At 41.2% G+C, this 25943-nt stretch overlaps 1 protein-coding gene across 2 annotated transcripts in view; it reads left to right on the top strand.

Annotated features, from left to right (window-relative positions):
• VPS13D (vacuolar protein sorting 13 homolog D) overlaps positions 1-25943 on the top strand; it is a 283937-nt gene that overhangs the window by 58165 nt on the left and 199829 nt on the right. For both annotated transcript variants that reach the window (XM_023192002.1, XM_023192003.2), the window contains 6 exons: positions 3087-3177; positions 5557-5683; positions 8128-8308; positions 14503-14685; positions 19701-19923; positions 23572-23782. In XM_023192002.1, coding sequence (XP_023047770.1) covers positions 3087-3177; positions 5557-5683; positions 8128-8308; positions 14503-14685; positions 19701-19923; positions 23572-23782 — 1016 coding nt within the window. The remainder of the gene's footprint in view (positions 1-3086; positions 3178-5556; positions 5684-8127; positions 8309-14502; positions 14686-19700; positions 19924-23571; positions 23783-25943) is intronic.

Here is a 25943-nt window from a genome sequence, read left to right as displayed (position 1 = left end):
CTGTGTCAGGAACTCTTTGGTGTTGAGTATGCAGTGCTCCCAGAGGGCTTTGCCTTGATTGATGTGGCTGGTTCTACAAGAGAACAGGACTGGATAAGTGTCCCTCAACAATGCATTTTTTAAAATAAGAATTTTTGAAAAACATTTTTATTGTCAAAAAATTCAGATATATCACAGAGAAACAGCATAATGAACCCCCATTTGCCCAACCCTGTAATTCATCACATTTACTTTATGCCTTTTTTTCTTTGCTGAAGTATTTTATTTATTTATTTACTTATTTATTTATTTTGAGATGGAGTCTCGCTCTGTTGCCCAGGCTGGAGTGGAGAGGCATGATCTTGGCTGACGGCAACCTCTGCCTCTTGGGTTCGAGTGATTCTCCTGCCTCAGTCCTCCAAGTAGCTGGGATTACAGGCGCTCACCACCATGCCCGGCTAATTTTGTAGTTTTAGTAGAGACAGAGTTTCATCATGTTGGCCAGGCTGCTGTCAAACTCCTGACCTCAAGGGATCCACCTGCCTCAGTCTCCCAAAGTGCTGGGATTACAGGAGTGAGCCACCGCACTCAGCCTGCTGAAGTATTTTAAAGCAAATTCCAGATATATCATTTCATCTCTACATACTTCAGTATTTATTTCTAAAAAAACAATGGACATACCACAATGCTTTGTCACATCCAACTAACAAGAATTTCTTGGTATATTCTAACACCAGTCCATAATCAGATTCTCTGATTGTCTCAAAAATGCCCTTTTATTGGTGGATTGTAGAGTAGTGAATGGTTTAAGAAACTTCTTGCCTTTCTATTCTGTTGGTCTCTATAATTCAGTAGAATACTGTGCTTTTGCAAGCCAAAGTTTTCACATTTACAAAATAAGGAGAATGAAATAAAACGATGCATGAATTTCTCTTCCCTTCCCTCCCCTCCCCTCCCCTCCCCTCCCCTTCCCTTCCCTTCCCGTCTCGCTCTGGGTCCTGTCTCGCTCTGTCACCCAGGCTGGAGTGCAATGGCGTGATCTTGGCTCACTGCAGCCTCTGCCTCCTGGGTTCAAGCTGTTCTCCTGCCTCAGTCCCCTGAGTAGCTGGGACTACAGGCGTGTGCCACCTCACCTTGCTAATCTTTGTATTTTTAGTGGAGTTGGGGTTTCACCATGTTGACCAGGCTGGTCTCGAACTCCTGGCCTTGAGTGATTGGCCTGCCTTGGCCTCCCAAAGTGCTGGGATTACAGGCATGAGCCACTGTGCCCAGCCTGATGCATGCATTTTTTTGAATCAGGATCCAGGTAAGGTTCCATGTTACATTTGCTGTCATGTCTTTTAAATCTCTTAGAATTATGGTATACCTGCCCCCTTTCAACCCCACTGCCAATTGACTTGTTACAGAAACTGGGTTAGTGCCTTGTAGAGTATCCCACATTTTAGGTTTATGTGTTTTCTTGTTTGACTGTTTGACTTCTTTTATCCTCTATTTTAACCAGTGGATGTTAGCTCTAGAGACCCCATCAGATTCAGTTCAGCTTGGGGTAAGAACACGCCAGAGGGGCTGCTGAGTGCTTCCTGTTGCATTGAGGCAGGAGGCATACAGCATCTGATCATCATTCGTTAGTGACTCTAAGATTCAAGCGAAGAGCTGGTTCAAGTGCTGGTGATGGTTGGATTGCTCCAAACAAAGCATTTTTAGACCCAGCCTACATGTTCTTTCGGTAAAATTAAATGACTAGAGGTTTTCATTATTTTTATTTTATTTTTTTGAGACAGAGTCTTGCCCTATTGTCCAGGCTGGAATGCAGTGGCGTGATCTTGGCCCACTGCAACCTCTGCCTCCTGAGTTCAGGAGATTCTTGTGCCTCTGCCTTCCAAATAGCTGGAATTACAGATGCCTGCCACCATCCCCAGCTAGTTTTTCTATTTTTGGGAGAGACGGGGTTTCACCATATTGGCCAGGCTGGTCTTGAACTCCTGACCTCAAGTGATCCTCCTGCCTCTGCCCCCCAAAGTGCTGGGATTACAGGTGTGAGCACTGCATCCAGCTGACTAGAGGTTTTTAATTCCCCCGTGATGATCTTGCCTTGCGATTCCTTCTGTGTCTGTGTGAGAAATCATACTGCAAGGGAAGTGGAGTTCCCCCCACAAAGTCATTGCTTCAACTATAATAACCCACTGCTGTTTCTCTGTCTTCTTCTATAAATGATTTTCCTTCTTCCTTTCCTTCTATTACATCCTTTTTTTCTTTTCCCATCTTTTTTTCCTCCTGGTTATTCATGCACCAGACATTGCCTGAGTAACTACTCCGTGGTAGGCACTGAAGACAAGGGGGTGAAGGCATGGTCCCTGCTGTTAGGAAGTGGTGGGTGTGAATTGAAGATTAAATCTGGTGTCAGTCTTTTCCTCACTTCTTCTCTTCCATCCATGTTTTGTCCCCTGTGATGTTACTCAAGGCAAAAAAGGTTGTTGAGAACTGAGTCAACAAATCCTAGACATATAAGATCTTTTTAATAGTTGCAATTACAGTATTGCATTATGAAATTTATTTGTTACAAAGAATGCTACTCCCAAGACAGAGGATTTTTTCTTCTATTTATAGTTGTCCCTAGGAAAGAAAATCTTTGATTATGGCTTCTGGGAGAAGTCTCAGTTGGTTAATGGTGGGCTTCTATTAAATATTTGTTCAAAGGTAGTAAATAGGATTCTAAATCATATTTATCATTTTGTTTTGAAAAACTTCTTAAAATGAGATTTAATGGATCTGTTTGAGTTACTATAGAATTGTACAATATTAACGATGAATGCCAAAATGAGAAAAATTGTTTTTATAATGTAAAGCATCTCATGAACAGAAAATAGACAAGGCAAACATAGAGAAGGCACCACAGAAACTGAAATTTAGACTGTCCAGTCTCTGCCCTGTCCTCAGGTCGTGGTTTGTCTGGCTTAAGAAAGCTGAAGTGAAATTGGCGTCATTAAAAGCATTACCTTCAAATTTCCCAAGCCTTTCTGTGTATTCCTTGATTGTTCTTCCGTTTTCCTGAAAGATACCTTTTCTCCCCAGTAATATTGGCCTTGCTTTATCTTGTCTGTTCCTAGGTTCATTCGCTTTCTCTAGTGCTGAATAAGACCACAAGTGAGCTTGCCAAAGCAAATGTGTCCAAATTAGTAGCACACCTGGAAATGATTGGTAAGTGGTGGGGGGCGGAGGGAAGCAAACTTGCAAAATCTGGTCAGCATTTGAACATTGTGATCACAAATTGATTGTCCTCACGTGCTGAGTAAGGTGTGGCAGTGGCTTGATTGTGGTTACTAGTCTGGCCAGGATTCATGGTGGTGGTTTCCCAAATACTGGCTTATGGATCAGAATCATCTGGATAGCTTGTTAAAAGTGCAGGTGTTGGCACAACCTCTTCCCTGCTCCTGTCTCTCATCTCCTTCTCAAGAATCTGATTGAGTTGGGATGGAGCCCTGGTGTCTGTGTTTTCAACAAACTCTCGGGTGCCCATATAACTTTTTTTTGTTCAAATTGAGATATATTTGAGAGTTAAAGGGCACATCATTAATACAATTACACCTGGAAAACAGGCATACAACAGGGCTGTCTCTGGGAAACCAGAGGATATGACTGCATCTAGAGTCATAAATTGGGGGGAGCTACCAGTAAAGGTGATGGTATTATGCAGGAGATACTGTAGCAAAGCTGGCATTCTTTATTCTGTGTTTTTGAGACAAGGTCTCGCTTGGTAGCTCAGGCTGGAGTGCAGTGGTGCAATCTTGGCTCGCTGCAGACTCCGCCTCCTGGATTCAAGTGATTCTCATGCCTCAGCCTTCCAAATAGCTGGAATTACAGGTGCATGCCACCATGACCGGCTAATTTTTGTATTTTTGGTAGAGATGGTGTTTCACCATGTTGGCCAGGCTGGTCTCGAACTCCTGGCCTCAAGTGATTCTCCTGCCTCTGCCTCCCAAAGTGCTGGGATTACGGGTGTGAGCCACAGCACCTGGCCAGCATTCTCTCTAATGGGACTTTGTAGGTTAAAATTCTTAGTCGAATACAAGTGATCAACTACATCAGGTCCTAAATAGGATTTTTAAAAAACAATATTTTAACTTATTTTTTTAAACTATAGAGACAGGGTTTTGCCATGTTGGCCAGACTGGTTTCAAACTACTGGGCTCAAGCCACCCATCCACTTTGGCCTCCCAGAGTCCTGGGATTACAGATGTGAGCCACTGTGCCCAGCCTAAATAGTGGAGATTTATAAAGTGTGAGGTAAAACATTTTTCCTTCCCTAATTATTGAAGATTACAAAGCTCACATGTTGATGCTGTAGTAAAAACAAGAATGTCTTTTGGGGAGGGAATGAACTGAGGCTGAAGTTTCATGCCTTGTACAATTATTTTAGAAAAGCTTCTTAGAGGAGATTGGCTTTTTTTTTTTTTTTACAGCATATTCCTGTTAATGGCCTTTAAGATTGGTAAAAGCTTGGGTATTTTTGTTAGAAGACATTAGGTATCTAAAATAAGTATGTGGCTGGGCATGGTGGCTCACGCCTGTAATCCCAGCACTTTGGGAGGCTGAGGTGGGAGGATTGCCTGAGGTCAGGAGTTTGAGACAAGCCTGGGCAACATAGTGAGACCTCATCTCTACAAAAAATAATGAAAATTAACCAGTTGTGGTGGCCAGTGCCTGTAGTCCCAGCTACTCAGGAGTCTGAAGTGGTTGGATTGCTTGAGTCTGGAAGGTCAAGGCTGCAGGGAGCCACGATTGTGCCACTGCACTACAGCCTGGGTGACAGAGTGAGACCCTGTCTCAAAAAAAAAAAGAAAATTGTGTCTTTGATTCATTGGGAGCTGAACTAGCATGCCAAATATACCTTAGTAATTGTTTTATAATGATAATTATGATAATTTTGTTTTACAGAGACAACAGTTCAGAATATTCCTTTTTAGTATCCATGCAGTGTTAATAATGACTCATTGTATGTTCACATTCTAGTTGTACGTTTCAGTCACCTCTTCTTTCTTCTTTCCACCTTCCAGAAACTTCACTTATATACAGAGTAGTTTCAAATCTGTGTCTCCGGTGTCTATCTATCTCAGTAATTTTGGTCTTTCATTAAATCACAGTGAAACACACTTAATGTTGCTTGAATACCTGACGTGTTTCTGACACTTCCTCCTTTATTCTTTTATCCAGAGTATAATTAATAGAGCTAATGATGTTTAATTCTAGTTAGGGGTCTCATCTCAGAAAGCCTGAAGTTTCTGTCTGTATTATAAAGGTTTTATCTTTTAAATGTGTAATGTTGCCATATTATTTCAGTCCCCTTTGGACTTCCGCATTGAGACTTTTTTTTTCCTTCTCTTTTTGCATTGAAACTTTGTTTTAAATATTGTATAAAATATTTTTCTGGGTATATTGGAATATGAAAATTTGCTTTTGTTGTTTGATTACAAAGTGAAAAATCTGAGGCATGTGTATACCAGCTTTTGTTCCAGACACATTTAAGTTGTGTGACAAAAAAAGATACATAGTAACGTGTTCTAACTTTATCATCCTTAGAGGGAGACCTGGCCTTACAGGGCAGCATTGGGAGTCTGTCTCTAAGTGACCTCACATCCCATGGAGAGTTCTACAGAGAACGGTTCACTACCAGTGGTGAAGAAGCACTCATCTTCCAGACTTTTAAGTAAAAATCTCGATCTTTTTCTGACTTAATATTTTATCATAATACTTGCTGTTTCAGATTCTTGTTGGCTAGACAATGAAGAAAACTTTTAAGGAATTTTACGTTCTTAGAGGTGAAATTGAAAAGTTATGGTTATGAGGAGTTCTTCCTGACTTTAAATTTCATTAAAATGGATCTGTGTTGAAGTGGGCTACTTAAAACTTCGTAAACAGATGGGGTATGAGTTAGGTGCGGTGGGTCACACCTGTAATCTAAGCTCTTTGGGAGGCCAAGGCAGATGGATTGCTTGAAGCCAGGAGTTTGAGACCACCCTGGGCAACACAGGGAGACGCTGTCTCTATAGAAGAAGAAAACCATCTGGGTGTGGTGGTATGCAACTATAGTTCTGGCTATTTGAGAGGCTGAGGTGGGAGGATTCCTTGATCCCAAGAGTTGGAGGGTGTAGTGAGCCATGATTGTGCTACTGCACTCCAGCCTGGATGATGGAAGGAGGCCTTGTCTTAATGTGTGTGCACGCACGACACACACACACACACACACACCCACCCACCCCAGATAGGGTTTGATTGAATAATTCTGATTCCTGATAGCCCTGGGCTCTCGGGCTGGTTTTCCATGAACTTGCTGTGTGTCCTGAGACAAGTCACGTAGTCTTCATGCAGCAGTTTTTCTATCTATAAAGGGGACTGGATCGTTAGAACATTTTTGAGCTTCCATGTAGCTGTAAAAGTTGTGGAATGATTTCGGCCTCAGAAGGTTGTTGATGATAGGAGTTCATTATGCATTTTTGTTTATAAACATGATCCATATTGAATTGTTTCTATGTTAGATTTTAGAAAGGGATCTTTAGGCCTGTCTGGTTATTAAATAATTAATTTCTCAGGGCCGGGCATAGTGGCTCACGCCTGTAATCCCAGCACTTTGGGAGGCTGAGGCGGGCAGATCACCTGAGGTCAGGAGTTCGAGACCAGCCTGGCCAACATGGTGAAACCCTGTCTCTTTCAAAAATATAAAAATTAGCTGGATGTGGTGGCGGGTACCTGTAATCCCAGCTAGTCAGGAGGCTGAGGCAGGAGAATAGCTTGAACCTGGGGGGTGGAGGTTGCACCACTGCACTTCAGCCTGGGTGACAAGAACGAAACTCCATCTCACACACACACACGCAAAAAGAATTCATTTCTCAGAAAATAGGGAGTTTAAAATGGCGGTTTTCAACCTTTTTTTTTTTCTTTCTCTTTTTTTTAATCTAAGAGGTATTAGAAAATATAGATGTTCAGGTCTGCCTCTGACATATTCTGATTTAATTGGTGTAGGGCCATGCTTAGTCTCTCTTTTTTTTGAGATGAAGTCTCTCTCTGTCACCCAGAGTGGAGTGCAGTAGTGTGATCTCACCTCAGTGCAACCTCTGCCTCCCAGGCTCAAGCGATTCTCCCACCTCAGCCTTCCGTGTAGCTGGGACCACAGGCATGTGCCACCATACCCAGCTAATTTTTTGTATTTTTATTAGAGATAGGGTTTCACCATGTTGCCCAGGCTGGTCTCAAACTCCTGAACTCAGGTGATCTACCTGCGTCGGCCTCCCAAAGTGTTGGGATTATAGGCGTGAGCCACCGTGCCTGGCCAGTTTTTTTTTTTTTTTTTTTTTTTAAATAACATGCTGATGTTCAACCAAGGTTGAGAAAAACTGTTTCAAGAAGATGTCTGAGGGCTTTTCATTTTTAGGGGGGTTATATTATACCCTGCTGAGAATGGATTTGTTTGTATTATGTACTTCGGTGTCATGACTCTGAAATAAATCAGATAATTAATGGAAAATTCTTAATTTTCCACCTAGCCCAAAATAAGTACTCAGTGATGTTGGTTGACTGTGTCCTATTTAATAATATTTTTATGGCACCATGCTGCATTAAATTCAGAACAATTTGAGAAGTCTTCTAATTTATCTTTGACTGTAGATTCCAGAACTCTTTGACTTACATTCAGCTGAAGTAAAAGGATGTCTTTCTGCCTCCAGAAGACAGTTTTTCCAAGAAACATTGAATCTGATGCCTAATTTTCTTTGCCTATTAATTCATGGCCTTATTTTTATTGTTTTTCACACTCATATCCTCGCAATCTTTGCCAGGAACATGGTGAGCAGGAATACTTACTTTCAGGGCAGGGAAAAGGGGCAGGGAGAAAGGTCAGAACCTCAGGTGGCCTCTGAGTGACCTCAGTGCTAGAGCTGTCCACCTGTTTATACTCCTGGCTATCACACCTTTATCCCATCACGGAAGCTTACAAAGGGAGTGATTATTAGAGTTTGCTTTGTAAAGCCTAATTTTGGATTTCCATTTAGTAATTAAAGCTGTTTTTAGGGAAGCCCCTAAACCTACCTGAGTTTTCTTGAAATACTAACTTGTGTCTTACTGTTATCTGAGTCACACTTTTATCCTAATTCTTAGGTATGGACGGCCTGACCCTCTGCTCCGGAGAGAACACGACATTCGCGTGAGCCTCCGGATGGCCTCTGTGCAGTATGTGCATACTCAGCGTTTCCAGGCGGAGGTGGTGGCCTTCATTCAGCATTTCACTCAGCTGCAAGATGTCTTAGGGCGCCAGCGAGCTGCTATTGAGGGGCAGACGGTAGGTAGCCTGGGCCCTCCAAACTGCTGTTCCAGTTTGACTGATCAGTAGAACTTTTAGGCCTCTAGAGATAAATCTGGAAGAGTAAAGGTAATTTATCCTTGCTAATATGTTCTCCATGTAGATTAGCTACAGAAATCTTTGCGTAATTGGAGAGCTTTATTCCTTATTTATTGTATCTCACTTAAATTACCTTCAAAGTTTAGCTTTCACTTTCTGTAAGAAAAAAGATAAGGGAGATTTACAAAGAACACTACGACTTCTGGTCCCTTTTAGGACTTCAGTGGGGATGTTTCTCTTGGAAAGTGGTAGGTTTTTTCTAAATGCAATAGATCAGAAGTTCCAAACTGAGTTCGTGGCACCCGTGGGGTCCTGGTAGTTTATTCATGGCACATCCTAGGCCAAAGGAAGCACCTAATGGTATTTCCATTTACAAAGTAAGTAAGTCTAAACAACTTGACAAGTACAATGTCCTAACAGCTTAGTAGGTGTTTGAAAAAATAGTAACATATAAATGGAAAGAATACTATTTGATTTCATTCTTAAATAACCACAATGACTGGTAGGAGGTATGTGCCTCTTAGGTACTGCATAACTTCTCAAACTTGGAATCAGGTTGGACATTACAACCCTTACTTCCTGTCCACATTTATCTTCTTATGCCACTTGCTTTTTATCACAGCAACCGCTGAAGACCCAGCTTCGCAAAGGTAAGACCTTACTGAAAGGAGTATAGAATGATCTATTATTGAATGCCAGCTACCACAAGCTACTAGTTAGTGCAGTGTCTGGCAGATGTTGCTTTTCGTTCAAAAATTTAAAATGTCCTGGCAGCCAGGCGTGGTGGCTCACGCCTGTAATCCTAGCACTTTGGGAGGCCGAGGCGGGCAGATCACGAGGTCCAGAGATCGAGACCATCCTGGCCAACATGGCGAAACCCCGTCTCCACTAAAATACAAAAATTAGCTGGGCGTGGTGGCGCCTGCCTGTAGTCCCAGCTACTTGGGAGGCTGAGGCAGGAGAATCACTTGAACCTGGGAGGCGGATGTTGGAGTGAGCCGAGATGGCGCCACTGCACTCCAGTCTGGTGATAGAGCGAGACTCCATCTCAAAAAAAAAAAAAAGTCCTGGCAGCTCTGGCAGCTCCAAGCCTTCACCACCCTGTGGTGTCTCAGTGCAGTTTGGGAACCACAGAAAATAACAATGTACTTTTATAAAAATGTGTTATTTCTCCTTTTTTAAAAAAACTTTATGGCCGGGCGTGGTGGCTCACACCTGTAATCCCAGCACTTTGGAGGTCGAGAAGGGCAAATCACTTGAACTCAGGAGTTTGAGACCAGCCTGGGCAACATGGTGGAACTCTGTACAAAAAAATATAGAAATTAGGCCAGGCGCGGTGGCTCAAGCCTGTAATCCCAGCACTTTGGGAGGCCGAGATGGGCGGATCACGAGGTCAGGAGATCGAGACCATCCTGACTAACACGGTGAAACCCCATCTCTACTAAAAATACAAAAAATTAGCCGGGCGAGGTGGCTGGCGCCTGTGGTCCCAGCTACTCGGGAGGCTGAGGCAGGAGAATGGTGTGAACCCGGGAGGCGGAGCTTGCAGTGAGCTGAGATCCAGCCACTGCACTCCAGCCTGGGCGACAGAGCAAGACTCCGTCTCAAAAAAAAAAAAAAAAAAAAAAAAAAAAATATAGAAATTAGCCAGGCGTGGTGAGGCATGTGCCTTAGTCCTAGGTACTTGGGAGGCTGAGGTGGGAGGATGGCTTGAGCCCATGAGGTGGAGGCTGCAGTGAGCTGAGATCATGCCACCTGCGCTCCAACCTGGGTGACAGAGCCAGACCATGACTCAAAAAAAATAAAAATAAAAATAGGCAAATATTATAATTTAATAAATAGATACTGTATAGTGACAGCATTTTTAAAAACTACATTTTAATTTAAATAAAAAATGTTTAACTATGTTAGATATTGATTTGGTACAGTAGCAAAGTGAGAAAGGGCGTTTGGGGAAAAGTCCCCTCAGTTACTTTTCTCCAACCGTCTAGTTTCTCTGCCTGGAAGCAACAAGTACTGACAGTTTCCTGTGGCTCTTCCAGAGAATGCATTTTTAAAAATAGAAAAGCAGCATAATCAAATGATAGAAAATCTGGAAAAAAGAATCATACTAGTATCTCTGCACTATAGCATGTTTTAATTTGTTTCTGTTTTTTTTTTTTTTTTCCTATACATATTTCTATGAATTTACTCATGGAATATATAACCTTTTTTTCTTTCTTTAAAAACTAAAAAAAAAAATTGAGTGTTTTATACCTATAAAAGATTATCTGTAGCATGTCTGTATGTTACAGAGTATAATAATAAGATGAACATCTGTGAACCGCCTCTAAACTGAAAATTAGAACATCAGGAAGATAGCTGCCTGCATATGTTGTGTTCCTTCCCTATTCTGTTTCCCTGTTCCCCTGTCAACTCCTCAGGTAACCACTCTGATGATTTTTGGGTCTATAAGATCCTTTAAAATTAAAAAGACAAAATTCCTAAACCGTATCTTTTGCTTTGCTTGTGATCTCTATAAGAATGGCATTAAACCGTATTTAATGTTCCATGACTTGCTTTTTCCCCCACTTAGTGTGTTGGTAAGATTCATTCATATTGTTACATACAATAGCATTTATTTTCACCATTGCATTTCATTCTGTGTATGAATGATTTATCCATTTTCCTTTGGAACATTTCGGTTGTTTACAGTGTTTAGCTCTTGTGTACAGTGAGCCCTGATGCACATACTTGAGACTTTCTCTGATTTCTGAGATACCTGGCAGTGGAATTACTGAGCCGCAGGGTGTGCGCACATTTATCTTCACTAGATAAAGCCAGATCGTTTTCCAAAACAGCTGTCTCAATGATAGTCTCCCATCAGCAGTGTATAATAATTTCTTTTAATTCATATCTTTGCCAACACTCTTATTGTCCGACTTTTTATTTGATATAAAATGATACTACATTTATGGTCTGCATATGCTTTTATAAAATAATTTAGATTCAGAAATAGCATACAGAGTATCAAGTATGTCAAACACACTGATTTTATACATGCACTTTTAGAATCCAGCTGTTTTTCCTAGCTTTTTTAAGAGTCTTTTTCCATCTTGCTTTGCATTTTTCCTAGATATCCTGTATAGCAACTATGTAATCTATTAGTTTAACCATTTTCCTATTTTTAACATTTAAATTGCTTTCAGCTTTTCATTCTTATGACTAATACTTCTGTGAATATCTTTACAGAAGTGAAGTTTTTTTTTTCACTTTTTGAATTATGTTTATAGTATTTATTCCTATAAATGGTACTATTTTATCAAAGTTATAAACATTTTTGTGACTCTCAATACAACTCTGCTAAATATTTTCTGTTAGAATTGTTATGTGCATTTAAAACAGTTATTTTTACATATGTGGTTGAAACAGTAGTAAGTCTTATGCTGCTGAATCATTTGGGTTAGGAAATGAGACACTTGTATGTTACTGAGTAATTGGGTTTAACTTCCTGGGTTAAGCAGAGTTGAACAATAAGTCTCAAGTTTTGCTTTATGAAATTATATAAGACAAGTAGGAGGTTAAAGGAATGTCTTTCTATTTTGAACATTGTTCAATATGTAGGCTTTGAAGAAAAGCTTATCTTCTCAAGAATCTTTAATTCTAGCTGTTTGAATTAGGTTTATATGAGCTAAGATCTACTTTTATTTGCTAATAAGATTAAGAGGCTATTTTGTTTGAAATTTAAATTTCTTTCATCTTGTATTGGTGACGCGTGTTTTTGACATGTAGTTGACTTTTTATTCCTACATTTTCTGAGGTCTGTAAATAATGATTCAGTGGGACTTTGAATTTCTTTTTATTCTTAATGTTTGAAATTATGAGTATCAATTGTACGAGATAATTTGGCCAAATGTAAATTATTTCCCGTATGTTTTACCCTGGAAGTATGATGCAGTTTTCCTATGGCTTCCACTTTTTTTTTTTTGAGACGGAGTCTCGCTGTGTTGCCCAGGCTGGAGTGCAGTGGCCTGATCTCAGCTCACTGCAAGCTCCGACTCCTGGGTTCACGCCATTCTCCTGCCTCAGCCTCCCAATTAGCTGGGACTACAGGCTCCCACCACCTCGCCCGGCTAGTTTTTTGTATTTTTTTTTTAGTAGAGACGGGGTTTCACCTTGTTAGCCAGGATGGTCTCGATCTCCTGACCTCGTGATCCGCCCGTCTCGGCCTCCCAAAGTGCTGGGATTACAGGCTTGAGTCACCGCGCCCGGCCCCCTATGGCTTCCACTTTACATGTAACCTCTTACATTTGTTACACTTCTTCATTCACCTAGCAACTGGTATTGTAAAGTAATACTGCACCCTTAGAAATCTTGGGACAAATATCTTGAGTGTAGGTTTTGCTACCATAAGCTATATGACCAACAGGGAGTTATTTTTCTTACTATTCTTCCCTTGATTCAGTTATAGTAGGAATATGGAGGTAACAGAAATAAGTAGCCTGTACTTTTGGCAATAATTATTTATATTAATGATGCTTTGGAGTTTTCAAAGTGCTTTCCTACACATTATCTCATTTGATCCTTACAACAACCCTGTTTGTTCATTTCTTCAGTAATTCAGAAATGAATGTGTCATGCAGCTTGCCAGATGCTAGGAACAGAGTGGAAAACAAGAAAGACAAGGTCGTTGCCTTCATGGAGCTTATATTTCAGTGGGAGGATATAATCAAGGAAAAAAGATAATTAGTTATGATAATACCTGATGAGGCCGTGGCCAGCAGATGTGTTCCTTTCATTTTATAACTGAGGAGACATCGTTAACTCTTAGCCCTGGTTGTCTGGCTCATGATTCAGAGTTTTTTCCATTAACGTGTAACCGAATGCGTGTTAAAGATGTAAGCGCTAGTCAGGATGCCTGTATATACAACAATACGTAGCTGTGTGTACAGGAAAAAAGACTGAAAAGATATGGTGTTGATGTGGTAATAATAGCCGTTACATTTCCACCTCAGGTTTTGGGTGTATTGTCTCATTTAATCCCTACACCTCTTTGAGGTAGGACTTAGGGTTAGGGTTATTCCCATTTTATAGATAAGGAAACTGAGGCACAGAGACTTTAACGACTTAACCAAGGTAACCAAGCTAACAAGTGGCCAGGGGTTTATTAGTTTTATCTTTTAAAGTAACTAACTTATTCAGGCCTATATTACGTCTGAGGCATACTCTCAGCCAATAGACCACCTGTTCTTCTAAAGAATATATATTCTGGGCTGGGCACGCTCACACCTGTAATCCCAGCACTTTGGGGGGCCGAGATGGATGGATCACATGAGGCCAGGAGTTTGAGACCAGCCTGGCCAACCTGGTGAAACCTAAAAATACAAAAAATAGCGGGGCGTTGTGACACGTACCTGTAATCCCAGCTACTCGAGAGGCTGAGGCATGAGAATCTCACTTGAGCCCGGGAGGTGGAGGTTGCAGTGAGCTGAAATTGTGCCACTGCACTCCTGCCTGGGCAACACAGCAAAACTTTTGCCCCAAAAAAAAAAAAAAAAAAAAATATATATATATATATATATATACACACACACACACACAAACACACATACATATGTTCTGTGGTTTTTGGGTGCAGTCATAGTCTATAAAATGTTAAATTGATTTTTCTCTAATTGTCGGTTTCCTATATCATTGACTTATGCTTTTTATTTTCTTCCTTCTACTTCAGGTTTAATTTACTTTTCTTTTTTCAGCTGCTTAAAGTGGAACCTTTCAATTTCTGATTTTTAAGTCTTTATTGCTTTCTAAAGTAATGGTGTACATTTTTCTCTAAGTATTGTTTTAAGTGTATCCAACAAGTTTTAATGTATTATGTCTTCCTTATTTTAGTGAAAATATTTTTCTATTTCTCTTGTGATTTCTTCTGACCTAGGGGTTATTTAGAAGAAGTGTGTAGTTTATTTTCCAAATATTTGGGGATTTTCCATTATCTTGTTACTGATTTCTAATTTAACTCCATGGTGGTCAGAGAATGTGCTCTGTATAATTTTAATTATTTTATAAACTCATGAAACTTTTGGGAATCTGAGGTTATTTGATGGTGAAATTAAGGAATTAATTATCCTCTGAGTCAATTTTCCTTCCTCTTTCAGGTGAGAGATCAAGCTCAGCGCTGTTCACGGGTTCTCCTGGATATTGAAGCTGGTGCTCCCGTTCTCCTGATCCCAGAAAGTTCCAGATCAAATAATCTGATTGTAGCAAATCTGGGGAAGTTGAAAGTCAAAAATAAGTTTCTGTTTGCTGGTTTTCCTGGCACATTTTCCCTACAAGATAAGGTGAGCATCAGTATCCATTTCCTTTTCTGTTCAGCTAGTATTTGATCACTAATGGAAAAATTTGTATGCTGCTGTAAGATGATCCGTAATTGCTATTACTTTTCTAGGGTATGTGCTTGAAGAATTTTTTTTTTGACATTTTATTGATGTTTCCATTAACCTTATGAATTGAGGTAGTGTAAATTGTAACTCTTAGTAACTGTAGGTAGTAACCTGTTTTAGCAAACAAACCAGTGGAGTCAACCTTCCATCTTTTTATAATGCTTTCTTTAGATAAAAGCATTCCTTCTATAATATGAATGTTTTAGACTCTGTGGCTTTTTTCAGAGGACATGATTGGCCTGTGGTTTACTTGAAGCCATTTAAAAATGTCTTAATAATAACATACGGTATATTGCTTTTCAGTTTTAAGTTACTGTGGCACCTTTTTTTTTCAACTTTTATTTTAGATACAGGGGGTATATGTGCAGGTTTGTTAGATGGGTATATTGCACCCAGATAGTGAGCATAGTACCCAATAGGTAGTTTTCTGACCCATTCCCCCCACCCCCCACCCTGCTCTAATTGATATTAAACAAGTAAATGTGTTTTCCTGGGTTTTGTGAGCTCTCTTAGCAAATTATAGAACCTCAGGAGGGTATCTGTTGTTCTCATATTTATGTCCATCCATGAATACTCAAATGTTTAGCTCCCACTTACAAGTGAGAACATGAACATGGGGCATTTTCTTTTCTTTTTTTTTTTTCTTTTTGAGACAGAGTCTCACTCTGTTGCCAAGGCTGGAGTGCAGTGGCACTATGTCAGCTCACTGCAACCTCCGTCTCCTGGGTTTAAGCAATTCTCCTGCTTCAGCCTCCCAAGTAGCTGAGACTACAGGTACCCACCACCACACTCACTGAGTTTTTATATTTTTAGTAGAGACGGGGTTCCACCATGTTTGCCAGGCAGGTCTCAAACTCCTGACCTCAGGTTATCCACCTGCCTTGGCTTCCCAAAGTGCTGGGATTACAGGCGTGAGCCACTGCGTCCAGCCGCATTTGCTCTTCTGTTCTGCATTAATTTGCTTAGGATTATGGCTTCCAGCTCCATCCATGTTGCTGCAAAGGACATGATTTCATTCTTTTTTATGGCTGTGACTTGTGCATTTCTCGGAACAGTGTGTGGAGGTAATTAGGATGAAGACTGTTGTTATTTGTGTTTTATGTTAGGGGAAACTAGGATTCTTTGAGAATAAACAATAAAAATGGAAACCCCTAGTAATTCACAGACCCTTAAAGCTGAGAGGACCTTTTAGATGGTCTGATTAGTCCCCCTTCATCCATTTTTGCATTTGAGGAGACCGAGTGACATTTCTGGAACCAGAGATGAGGCCTTGTCATTCCTGGTACGTGTTTTCATCATTCCTTGCTAGTTTCCACAGCAGCTCTTCAGTCTATTTGCTTATTTCTTGCAAACTCGTTTTAGTGTGTCAGAAAAGCACTTACTAAAATTCCCAGCTACTTATGCCTATTTTTAGTGTAATAGCTAATAACATAGGGAGAGAGATGGCCTTTGAGATGTATGTAAGATTTGATTGTAAGATTTTAAAACTGCCAAAAATAGCAATACATAGCTGCCATTTGCTGAATGCTTATTACATATCAGCCAGTGCTGTGCTCTTTACATGTAAAAGGAAACAGCTCCTAATGCTTCTGATACCAAATGAGTTGGATTTTCCCCCATACTAACCATTTTCCAACTGTGAAGATACCAACTGGTCTATAATTTAATTATGACACTAACCACTTGGAATTAGGGTAAGACCCCACAGGTCCCTAAAGGACTGCTCCCCACTCAGACACCAATCACAAGTCCAGGTCTCCTGTACATCTGACAGACTAGCTATAAACTTGGGGTTCCCACAATGCCTCCTGAGGTTCAGTCATTTGCTGTAGTGGCTCATAGAACTCAGGAGAACACATTTACTGCTTTAGCACGAAGGCTGTAATAAAGGATACAGCCAGATGAAGAGGTGCGTAGGGCGAGATCTCGTAGCTTCCTGAACACAGGAGCTTCTGTGCCGTGGAATTGGGGTGCTCCATCTCCTGGACTGTGGATGTATTCACCAACCTGATAGCTCTCTGGACCCCATTGTTTAGGCTTTTAATGGCGCCCCCATTACATGAGTATAATTAAATAAATCATTGGCCAATTTTGAGTAGACTCAATCTCTAGCCCCACTGCTCTCCCTGGAGGTCTGGACACTAAAACTGAAAGTTCCATCCCTCTAATCACGTGGTTGCCCGTACTTCTAGCAACCCCCATTCTAAAGCTATTTAGGGGCTTTTAGCCACCAGTTATCTCATTAACATACACAAGGACATTTTATCACTCTCGAGAGTCCAAGGGTCTTAGAAGCTCTTGTGTCGGGGACTAAGACCAAATACAGTCATGGTCCCTTAGCTACAGGGAGCTACTTGGGAGAATGGTGCATCCTTAGGTGATTTCCTTGCTCTGTGATCATTGTAGTGTCCTTACACAAACCGAAATGGCTTAGCCTACTGCACACCTAGGCTCTATGGTATAGCCTGTTGCTCCTGGACTACAAACCTGTACAGCACAGTACTGTGCTGAATACTGTAGGTAGTTGTAACACCATCGTAAGTATTTGTGTATCTGAACATATCAAAATATAGAAAAGATAAAAAAAAAAACTGCATTATAATCTTATGAGACCATCATAGTATATATGGTCTGTAGTTGACTGAAATGGCATTATGCAGAGCATAACTGTGTTTGTTTGTGGTAAATCTTTACTTTGAGGCCGTACTAAAATTTTTAGGAGGAAATCAGTTCTAGCCAGAATGTGTGACCAAGTTTATCAGGATCATTTTTGTTTCTCTATCCTTCCTAAAAAGGTAATGGACTGAATTTCCTTATCAGATATATCTATATATGGATCTACCAGCAGACCTTGAAGTTAGCCTTGGCAGAAGAATTGCCAAAATACTTAAGAAGTTTTTGCAAAAGGGTTCCTATTTTTTAAGCCAAATAATAGCACAGAGTTTGTAGTGTTTTAATGAAAAAAATTTCCCTGTATTTGTTTTTGAGGATTTGATTTTAAGTGGCAGTGCATACAAGGATCGCTTTTTCTTCAAGGTATAATGTGCTTTTTTTGCAACCTGACTATTCTGAAAAACCTTATGGGATTCAGCAGTCAATTCACATTCACACGCTTAAAAAAGAAAATGAAAACTAACCCTTTAAAATATCTCATTACTTGAGAAAGCCTGCTTATTAACTTTTTTTTGTTTTTTAGTGTTTGAATTACTTTCCTACTGTGTAAAGAAGTTTTCTTAAGGCCCATTAAGAAGAATTTCTTTTTTTTTTTTAGCCCTCACTAGTACTTTCTTGGTGATCTTATTTTATATCCTTAAATCTTAGAAAAACTATCTTACTAGGTACCAGTGATTGTTCTGTAGAATTCCATAAGGGTTGTTTGGAGTGTGTCTCTTGTTCAAGTATTTGTAACCAGATAAACACATCTGTGAAGTTTACCTCCCCATGCATACAGTTAAATATAATTGATTACAGTCTATATGAAGTGAATAATTACCTTCTTCACCATCGATCATTTTGTATTGGCATTTGCCCTTGAATACATTTGCATGTGTGAGGTTTGTCTAATATGCATTCCAGTGGTTAAAGAACAGGAAATAATCCTGAAATCAAAGCTTGGAGAGGGGTTATTTGCCCTTGAGTTCCATGACTCCTGTGTGTTTGGAATTGTTTTACATAAATCCATGTCTTAATGAGTACAAGGTTGAGTTTTTTTGCATATGCTTTCATTTCATTTTTCTCAACCATAGCTTATGCTTAAACCACAATTTCTAAGTCAAAGTCTTTCAAAAGCTTTGGGTTAATCTTCTCAAACCACTGATTTATTTAAACCAACTACAGAGAGGATGTAGAGATGAATCAAATGAAAGGACAACAAACACTTTACAGAGTTTAAATAAACTAAGTGAGAGGGAAAGGTTTTAATGTTGAAATACTTAAATAATGACATTTACCTATTAATCTGCCTTGAAAAAAAAATTGCAGAAAGCAAGAACTAGTTTCTTTTACTTGTAATTACTACTTGAGAGAACTGTGAAAGGGAGCAGTATTTTTGTATTCTTTTCCAAAGCTGAGAGGAGTCAACATAAAAGGCAGCCCTAGAGGGAGAGCCATCCTTCCTCTCCTCTCATATGCAGTTGAGAATGGCATGATGGGAACTATGATGCTATGGGAGCCACGCAGACATGTAGCTCTGAGGCCTCCATGAGGAAGCCCTGGGAAGCTTAAGTCAATTATTGAATTGTTCTGGTGAAATAGATTTTCCTCTGTTAGCAATTAACTGAATGAAGGTACTAAGTGTGTAAGAAGAGTAGTATTTTCAATAGAATTACTGAATCTATTTTCTTCTCTGTTAGCCTTCCTAATTTGTATGCCCTTGAGCAGAAACATCATAGGAATGGCTGACCTCTTTTGTTTTCCATTTTGTTTTCATTTCAACAGTTACTTAGATGGGAAATGTAAACCCATGAGGGGAGACGTCTAGGAAGCACAAACACATTGGAGCCATGTTGCCATTAGATGTCTTTTCTTAGAACAATATGCCTCTCCCCAACAGCAAAGCAATAAGCTATCATATAGCTGAGAGACTTACTTTTGCTGCATTTGACCTTGATTAAACCACTTGAAGCAATTGGCATCTTCACATTTGCTCTTGAGCCAAGAGATGGTATCTTCCTGCAGAAGTTTTCAGCAAGTATTGAACTTTGTGTAACATCTCTGCTGATAATTTTTTGTGGCATGATCCTGGTAGCCTCTTGTTTATGGGATCTGGGAGGCCGGGGGAAGTGCAACTATTAGAGTCTTTGAAGACCCTAGGGACTGGGATAGGACTTTGGAGATATTAAAGATAGAGTCTCACCACCAGTGCTCCCCGCTTCCCATTTCCTGCATTCTAGTTTTATTTTGTTTCTTCCCAGGAATCTGTGCCTTCAGCTTCCCCAACAGGTACTCCCAAACACAGTCTGAGAAAAACAACAAGCACGGAGGAGCCCAGGGGAACCCATTGCCAGGGGCAGTTCATGATGCCTCTTGCTGGAATGAGCCTGGGAAGCCTGAAGAGTGAGTTTGTGCCCAGTACCTCCACCAAGCAGCGAGGGCCGCAACCCACACTGTCTGTTGGCCAAGTGTCCAGTAGTCCAGGTAAAAGAGGAGAAAAGCCGCATAATACTGAAGGTGGGGAAATTCACAGGACTGTTCAGGAACCTGGGTGGGGGGCGCGCATTGTGTTCAAGCAGATGTTAGTGAAGAGATAGCATTTCTTTAACGATGATTAGATTTTGATTTTGCTTAGAAGGTTTAAGAGTTTTCGGTGTCGATTTATCATTGGATGACTTCTATAATAGGGTTAAATAAGCAAGATACAGTGTAATTAAAGTGATTTTTAGATAGTCTATTAGGACTTTTTTCTTATAGGTGAAAATAGTTGCCACCAGCTAGTGATAGTATAAGTAGAAAGAGTCCTGCGTCCTTGCAAGCCACTAATTCTAAAAAATATAAAAGAACACATTAAAAAATATTAGCGTAAATTAGGCAACAACAGAAATGCTGTAGCACAGTGTTTAAAAGACATGAATCATCTGGTTATTGGTGTTCTTCTCTCCAATATAAGAATTAGTCGTTCCAAATGAGAGCATTATTTTGGAGGCTTTTCTGGTTTTATGTATTTTTTTTTCCCCCTTGAGACAGGGTCTCTCACTGTTTCCCAGGCTAGAGTGCAGTGTTGTAATCATGGCTCACTGCAGTATTGACCTCCTGAACTCAAGTGATCCTCCCACCTCAGCCTCCTGAGTAGCTGGGACTACAGACATGCGTCATCACACCCAGCTAAGTTTTTTTTTTTTTTTTTTTGCGTTTTTTGTAGAGACTGGGTTTCACCATGTTGCCCAGGCTGGGACTTAAACTCCCGAGCTCAAGTGATCCTCCTACCTTAGCCTCCCAAAGTGCTGGGGTTACAGGCGTGAGCCCCCATGCCCGGCCTCTTTTCTGTTGTTAAATGTGTTCTGGATGAGTGATGCACCCGATAGGTGGGAGCTGCTCTGAGCTGCTAGAGAGGGAGGCAGAATATGATGAGCCGCAAAGATCAGTCCAGTGTGATAGGACTTTGCAAGATGCAGGACACTAGTTGAGAGAGGCTTATGAGTGTCTTGTTACATAGATTCGAAGAATTGTTAGCTCTCTCTGGTACCTTATAGTCCTACAGGTGACAAGAAAGTGGTTTTAATTATGTTGATCATTCAACAAAATAATTTTCATCACCATAGTAGTAGTTGTGAAACACTATGTGCCAAACATTGTGGTGCATTATTTACATTAATTATTTTGTTCACATTACACTCCTGTAGGGTTTTGTTTTTTTTTTTTTGAGATGGAGTCTCACTCTGTCGCGCAGACTGAAGTGCAGTGGCGCCATCTCGGCTCACTGCAAGCTCCACCCCCTGGGTTCACGCCAGTCTCCTGCCTCAGCCTCCCGAGTAACTGGGACTACAGGCGCCTGCCACCACCCCTGGCTAATTTTTTTGTATTTTTTAGTAGAGATGGGGTTTCGCCTTGTTAGCCAGGATGGTCTCGATCTCCCGACCTCGTGATCCACCCCCATTTCACAGATGAAGAGGCAAAGACTTGCAGAGATTGGGTAATCTGACTTGCCCAAGGTTATGTAGATAGTATTGGAAGAGTTGGACTATGGATTTTGGCAGTCTGACTGCAGAACCGAATTGTGACTGAACATGATACTGCTTGCCAATCTGTCTGCATGCACTTTTAGAGCACAGAGAGGGCTGCACCTGAGGGACACTCAGCACATGCTGCCTACCACCACTGATGTTATGACGTCCGTGATGACAAGGAACAAGGCCAGTCTTACATATGTGTCAGTGGATGCCTTTAAGAAGTGATTTGGGATGTTTTATAGAAAGAAGGTCTCTTTTTTAACAGTATTTCTCCTACTAATTTGCTATTTGTTTATGAAATTTCACTATTAATGATAATATTGTCTTGGATTAAGACAGTGGTTTTCACACTGTTTCCGTATAATCCTAGGATTCCATAGCAGTACCCTAGAGCAGCAGTCCCCAACCTTTTTGGCACCAGGGACCAGTTTCATGGAAGACAATTTTTCCACGGACAGGGTTGGGGATGGTTTCAGGATGAAACTGTTCCACCTCAGATCATCAGGCATTAGATTCTCATAGGGAGCACATAATCTAGATCCCTTGCTTAAAATCTAATCCCACCACTGATCTGACAGGGGGTAGGGCTCAGGCGGTAATGCTTGTTCACTTCCGTCTCACCTCCTGCTGTGAGTACCCGTCCGTGGCCTGGGGGTTTGGGACCCCTGTCCTAGAGAATCTCCAAAGCCTGTTTCATTCCCTTTCCTTACCCCTTCTACCAGATCAACTCTACGTTTATCTATTTCATGTATTTATCAATGTAATTAACTAATACAAAACTCATTTTTTCAGTGCCCACTTCATGCCAGGTGTTATAATATTTTATTCCCTAGTATATTAACATGCTGTTAGACATGGCTCCTCCTACAGTGCTACTTATAGACTAATGAAAAAGACACTGAGCATTTAAATATTGATAGATGATAATAAATGTTATCATGGGAAAGACAGAAGAAGAGAGAAGACTGAATTTAGGTGAGATGGGAGGGCCGTGCCACTTGTAAGGCTGTTGAGGCAGCAAAGAGCTTGGCATGTTAGGGGAAACAAAGGACAGTAAGCCTGAGGCTTAGTGAGCAGGAGAGAGAATGGCTTGAAATGAGCTTGGGAAAGAAGGCAGTGGGCTTATGCCGGGCCTTGTAGGGATTTGGGGGAGTTTTACAGAAAAAATTTTTTTTCTTTTTTCTTTCTTTTTTTTTGTTTTTGAGATGGAGTCTTGCTCTGCCCAGGCTGGAGTGCAGTGGCGCGATCTTGGCTCACTGCAACCTCTGCCTCCCGAGTTCAAGCCATTCTCCTGCCTCGGCCTCCTGAGTAGCTGGGATTTGGGCGCCCAACACCACCCCTGGCTAATTTTTATATTTTTAGTAGAGACTGGTTTCACCATGTTGGCCAGGCTGGTCTTGAACTCCTGACCTCAGGTGATCCGCCTGCCTCAGCCTCCCAAAGTGCTGGGATTATAGGTGTGAGCCACCGCACCGGCTTACAGAAAGAATTTTGGATTAACCATAGCCAGTAAGTGTATAAAAGAAGTGAATGTTATGGACTGTTTATTTTTTTAAGGATCACTCAGGTATTTTGTGGGGAGAATGGTTTTGTGAGGGCTAGAATGGAATTTTGTAGGTCTAATGGAGGAGAGTTCTTTTTGGTCTAGGCAAGAATGAAGGTGGTTTGGATCTGGTCGGTGGAAATGGAAGTGGTTACATGTGGCAATATTTGTTTGAAAAAGGAATTTTAGTGCTGGGAAAAGTTTGTAAACCTTTTGGTAGCATTGTGTGTAGGGAGGGATTGCATAGGAGTTAGATTTAGTCATCAACCTCCCCGTGCTAGCCTCAGTTGTCACAGTGTGGGCATGAGACACCGAAGAACTGTGACGCGGTCTGTGCTTGGAGTGGAGGCAGGCGGGCAGGGTGTGCCGAGCACATGGAGCTTTGCACCAGGAGGTCTGGCTGCCATAGTGGAGACTCCTGGGCAGCCAGTTTTCTGAGTAGTGGACTGCGGGGGGAAGCAGGTAGCTGTAAACATTTTCAAAGACAGAATGAGCTTTGCATTTTTTATTTGTTTAGGGCAACCCCTTTTCGGGTCCCCTTTTCTTCATTACCTCTCTTTCCTTGGGTCCTTGTAGAAGACCATGTCTGCCTGCTGGATTGCATTGTCGTGGATCTCCAGGACATGGACATCTTTGCTGCAGAGAGACATCCAAGAGAATACTCCAAGGCACCAGAGGACCGTAGTGGAGATCTGATCTTCCCTTCCTATTCTGTGCGACAGACAGGAGGAAGCCTCTTAACCGAGCCTTGTAGGCTGAAATTGCAGGTGGAAAGGAATTTGGACAAGTGAGTGTGTTTTTTTTTTTTTTCCCCCGAGATGGAGTCTCGCTCTGTCCCTCAGGCAGGCTGGAGTGCAATGGCACAATCTCGGCTCACTGCAACCACCACCTCCCAGGGTCAAGTGATTCTCCTCCGCCTCGGCCTCCCGAGTAGCTGGGATTACAGGCACATGCCACCATGTCTGGCTAATTTTTGTATTTTTAGTAGAGATGGGGTTTCACCATATTGTGGTCTCAAACTCCTGACCTCAGGTGTTCTGTCTGCCTCAGCCTCCCAAAGTGCTGGATTACAGGCGTGAGCCACCATGTCCAGCCAATGTTTTGTATCTGAATAACTGTCTGTGATAAGTAGAATCTTAATGTGGAAATCAGTGCTGTTAAGTTTGGAAGAACTAGTTATTCACTTATTTCTTCATCTATTTAACAAATGTTTATTGAGTCCTATTATGTGCTGAACATGAGGGCTACCATGATGAAAGAGAAAACTAATTCCTTTGAAGTCACTTGTGTTTTGTTGAGGGATACAGGAAGTTAAGTAGATGATTCTAATTTAGTATTTGATTTGATCTTTATATTTTTTTTTTTGAGGTGGAGTCTCGTTCTGTCGCCAGGGTGGAGTGTAGTGGCGAGATCTGGGCTCACTGCAACCTCCGCCTCCTGGGTTCAAGCAATTGTCCTTCCTCAGCTTCTCAAGTATCTGGGACTACAGGCACACTCCCCCATGCCCAGCTAATTTTTGTATTTTTAGTAGACATGGGGTTTTGCCATGTTGGCCAGGATGGTCTTGATCTCTTAACCTTGTCATCCACCTGCCTTGTCATACCCACCTCGGCATATGCACATGGTGGCTTATGCCTGTAATCCCAGCACTTTGGGAGGTTGAGGCAGACAGATCACAAGTTCAAGAGTTCGAGACCAGCCTGGCCAACGTGGTGAAATCCTGTCTCTACTAAAAATACAAAAATTAGCCAGGCATGGTGGCGTGCGCCTATAATCCCAGCTACTTGGGAGGCTGATGCAGGAGAATTGTTTGAAACAGTGGGGCGGAGGGTGCAGTGAGCCGAGATTGAGCCGCTGCACTCCAACCTGGGTGACAGAGCAAGACTCAGTCTCAAAAAAAAAAAAAAAAAAAAGAAAGAAAAACAGCTTTATTATTTGTATAGGGCATGATTTTGAATCTCTTTTTGGCTACTCCCTTCACAGTTCTTGGTTTGGGCAAGTCATTTAATGTCACTTTTTTAGTTTCTCTCTGGATTAATGATACAACTTAGCTGTTCTCACTGGGATGTTTGTGTTTCAGTCTTACGTGTTATTCAAGTGCTCCCTGGCTGGTGTTCAGTTATGGTTGGCATGGGCTATATTTGGTTTTACTGGCTAAGCAGTCTTAAGAGGAGCTTCATTATTTAGAAATTGAATACTTTGTTTTCTTTTCAAGCAATGCTTTCTCCCCCGCATAAAAAAAGCTTTCCTACTCAGCTTATCTAAACTTTCCCCACTCCCATCAGTGTTTCTGTGCAGATAATTGTACTCTGTTAGGCCTGATAGAAGGTGATGCTGGATGCAGGGTATCCTGTCAGTCTCACGCCGCACACACAGCAGCCCGAGATGGCACCTGGTCAGCCGTCTCCGTTTTTCTTTGTTATTGCATCATTGTCTTTTAAAATTCTGTTGTATGTCGGCTTTTCTCTGCAGACAGAGTAATTTTTTTTTTTTTTTTGACAGAGTAATTTTTTATATACCTCTGCCATTTCAAACACTATCCCTCTCTATACTTACAGCATAGTGTCTGTAGGATTCACGATGCCCAGTTCACCCATGGGAGGTTAGAGAAAGCTTTTTAGTATTGAGATGAGGTATAGATGTGTGCCCCTCCCCCTCTTCAGCTTTACTTCTGTCCATCCCAACTGAGATGATGAACCTATTCAGAGTTTATCCTAATGTCCCATCTGGGCTCAGTATGAAACATTGGTGTCTGCCTTTAGTTACCACTAAATCCAAAGAGTTAAATAAAGATCTTGGCATCTTTTCTTTATTGCTTTCCCAACTGTAATATTTAAGCTCTTTCTGAGTCTCGTGAGGTTTTCCTTGTTAATAGATTAGTTAGTTAGCTCATGTTAGGTTTAAGGATTTCCTTTCCTTACCTCCCTCCCTCCCTCCCTCCCTCCCTC

The sequence above is a fragment of the Piliocolobus tephrosceles genome, chromosome 1 (genome assembly GCF_002776525.5).
Source record: "Piliocolobus tephrosceles isolate RC106 chromosome 1, ASM277652v3, whole genome shotgun sequence".
Taxonomy (NCBI): domain Eukaryota; kingdom Metazoa; phylum Chordata; class Mammalia; order Primates; family Cercopithecidae; genus Piliocolobus; species Piliocolobus tephrosceles.
The sequence above is the reverse complement of the archived record's forward strand: the minus strand, read 5'-3'. Positions and strand labels throughout refer to the sequence as shown.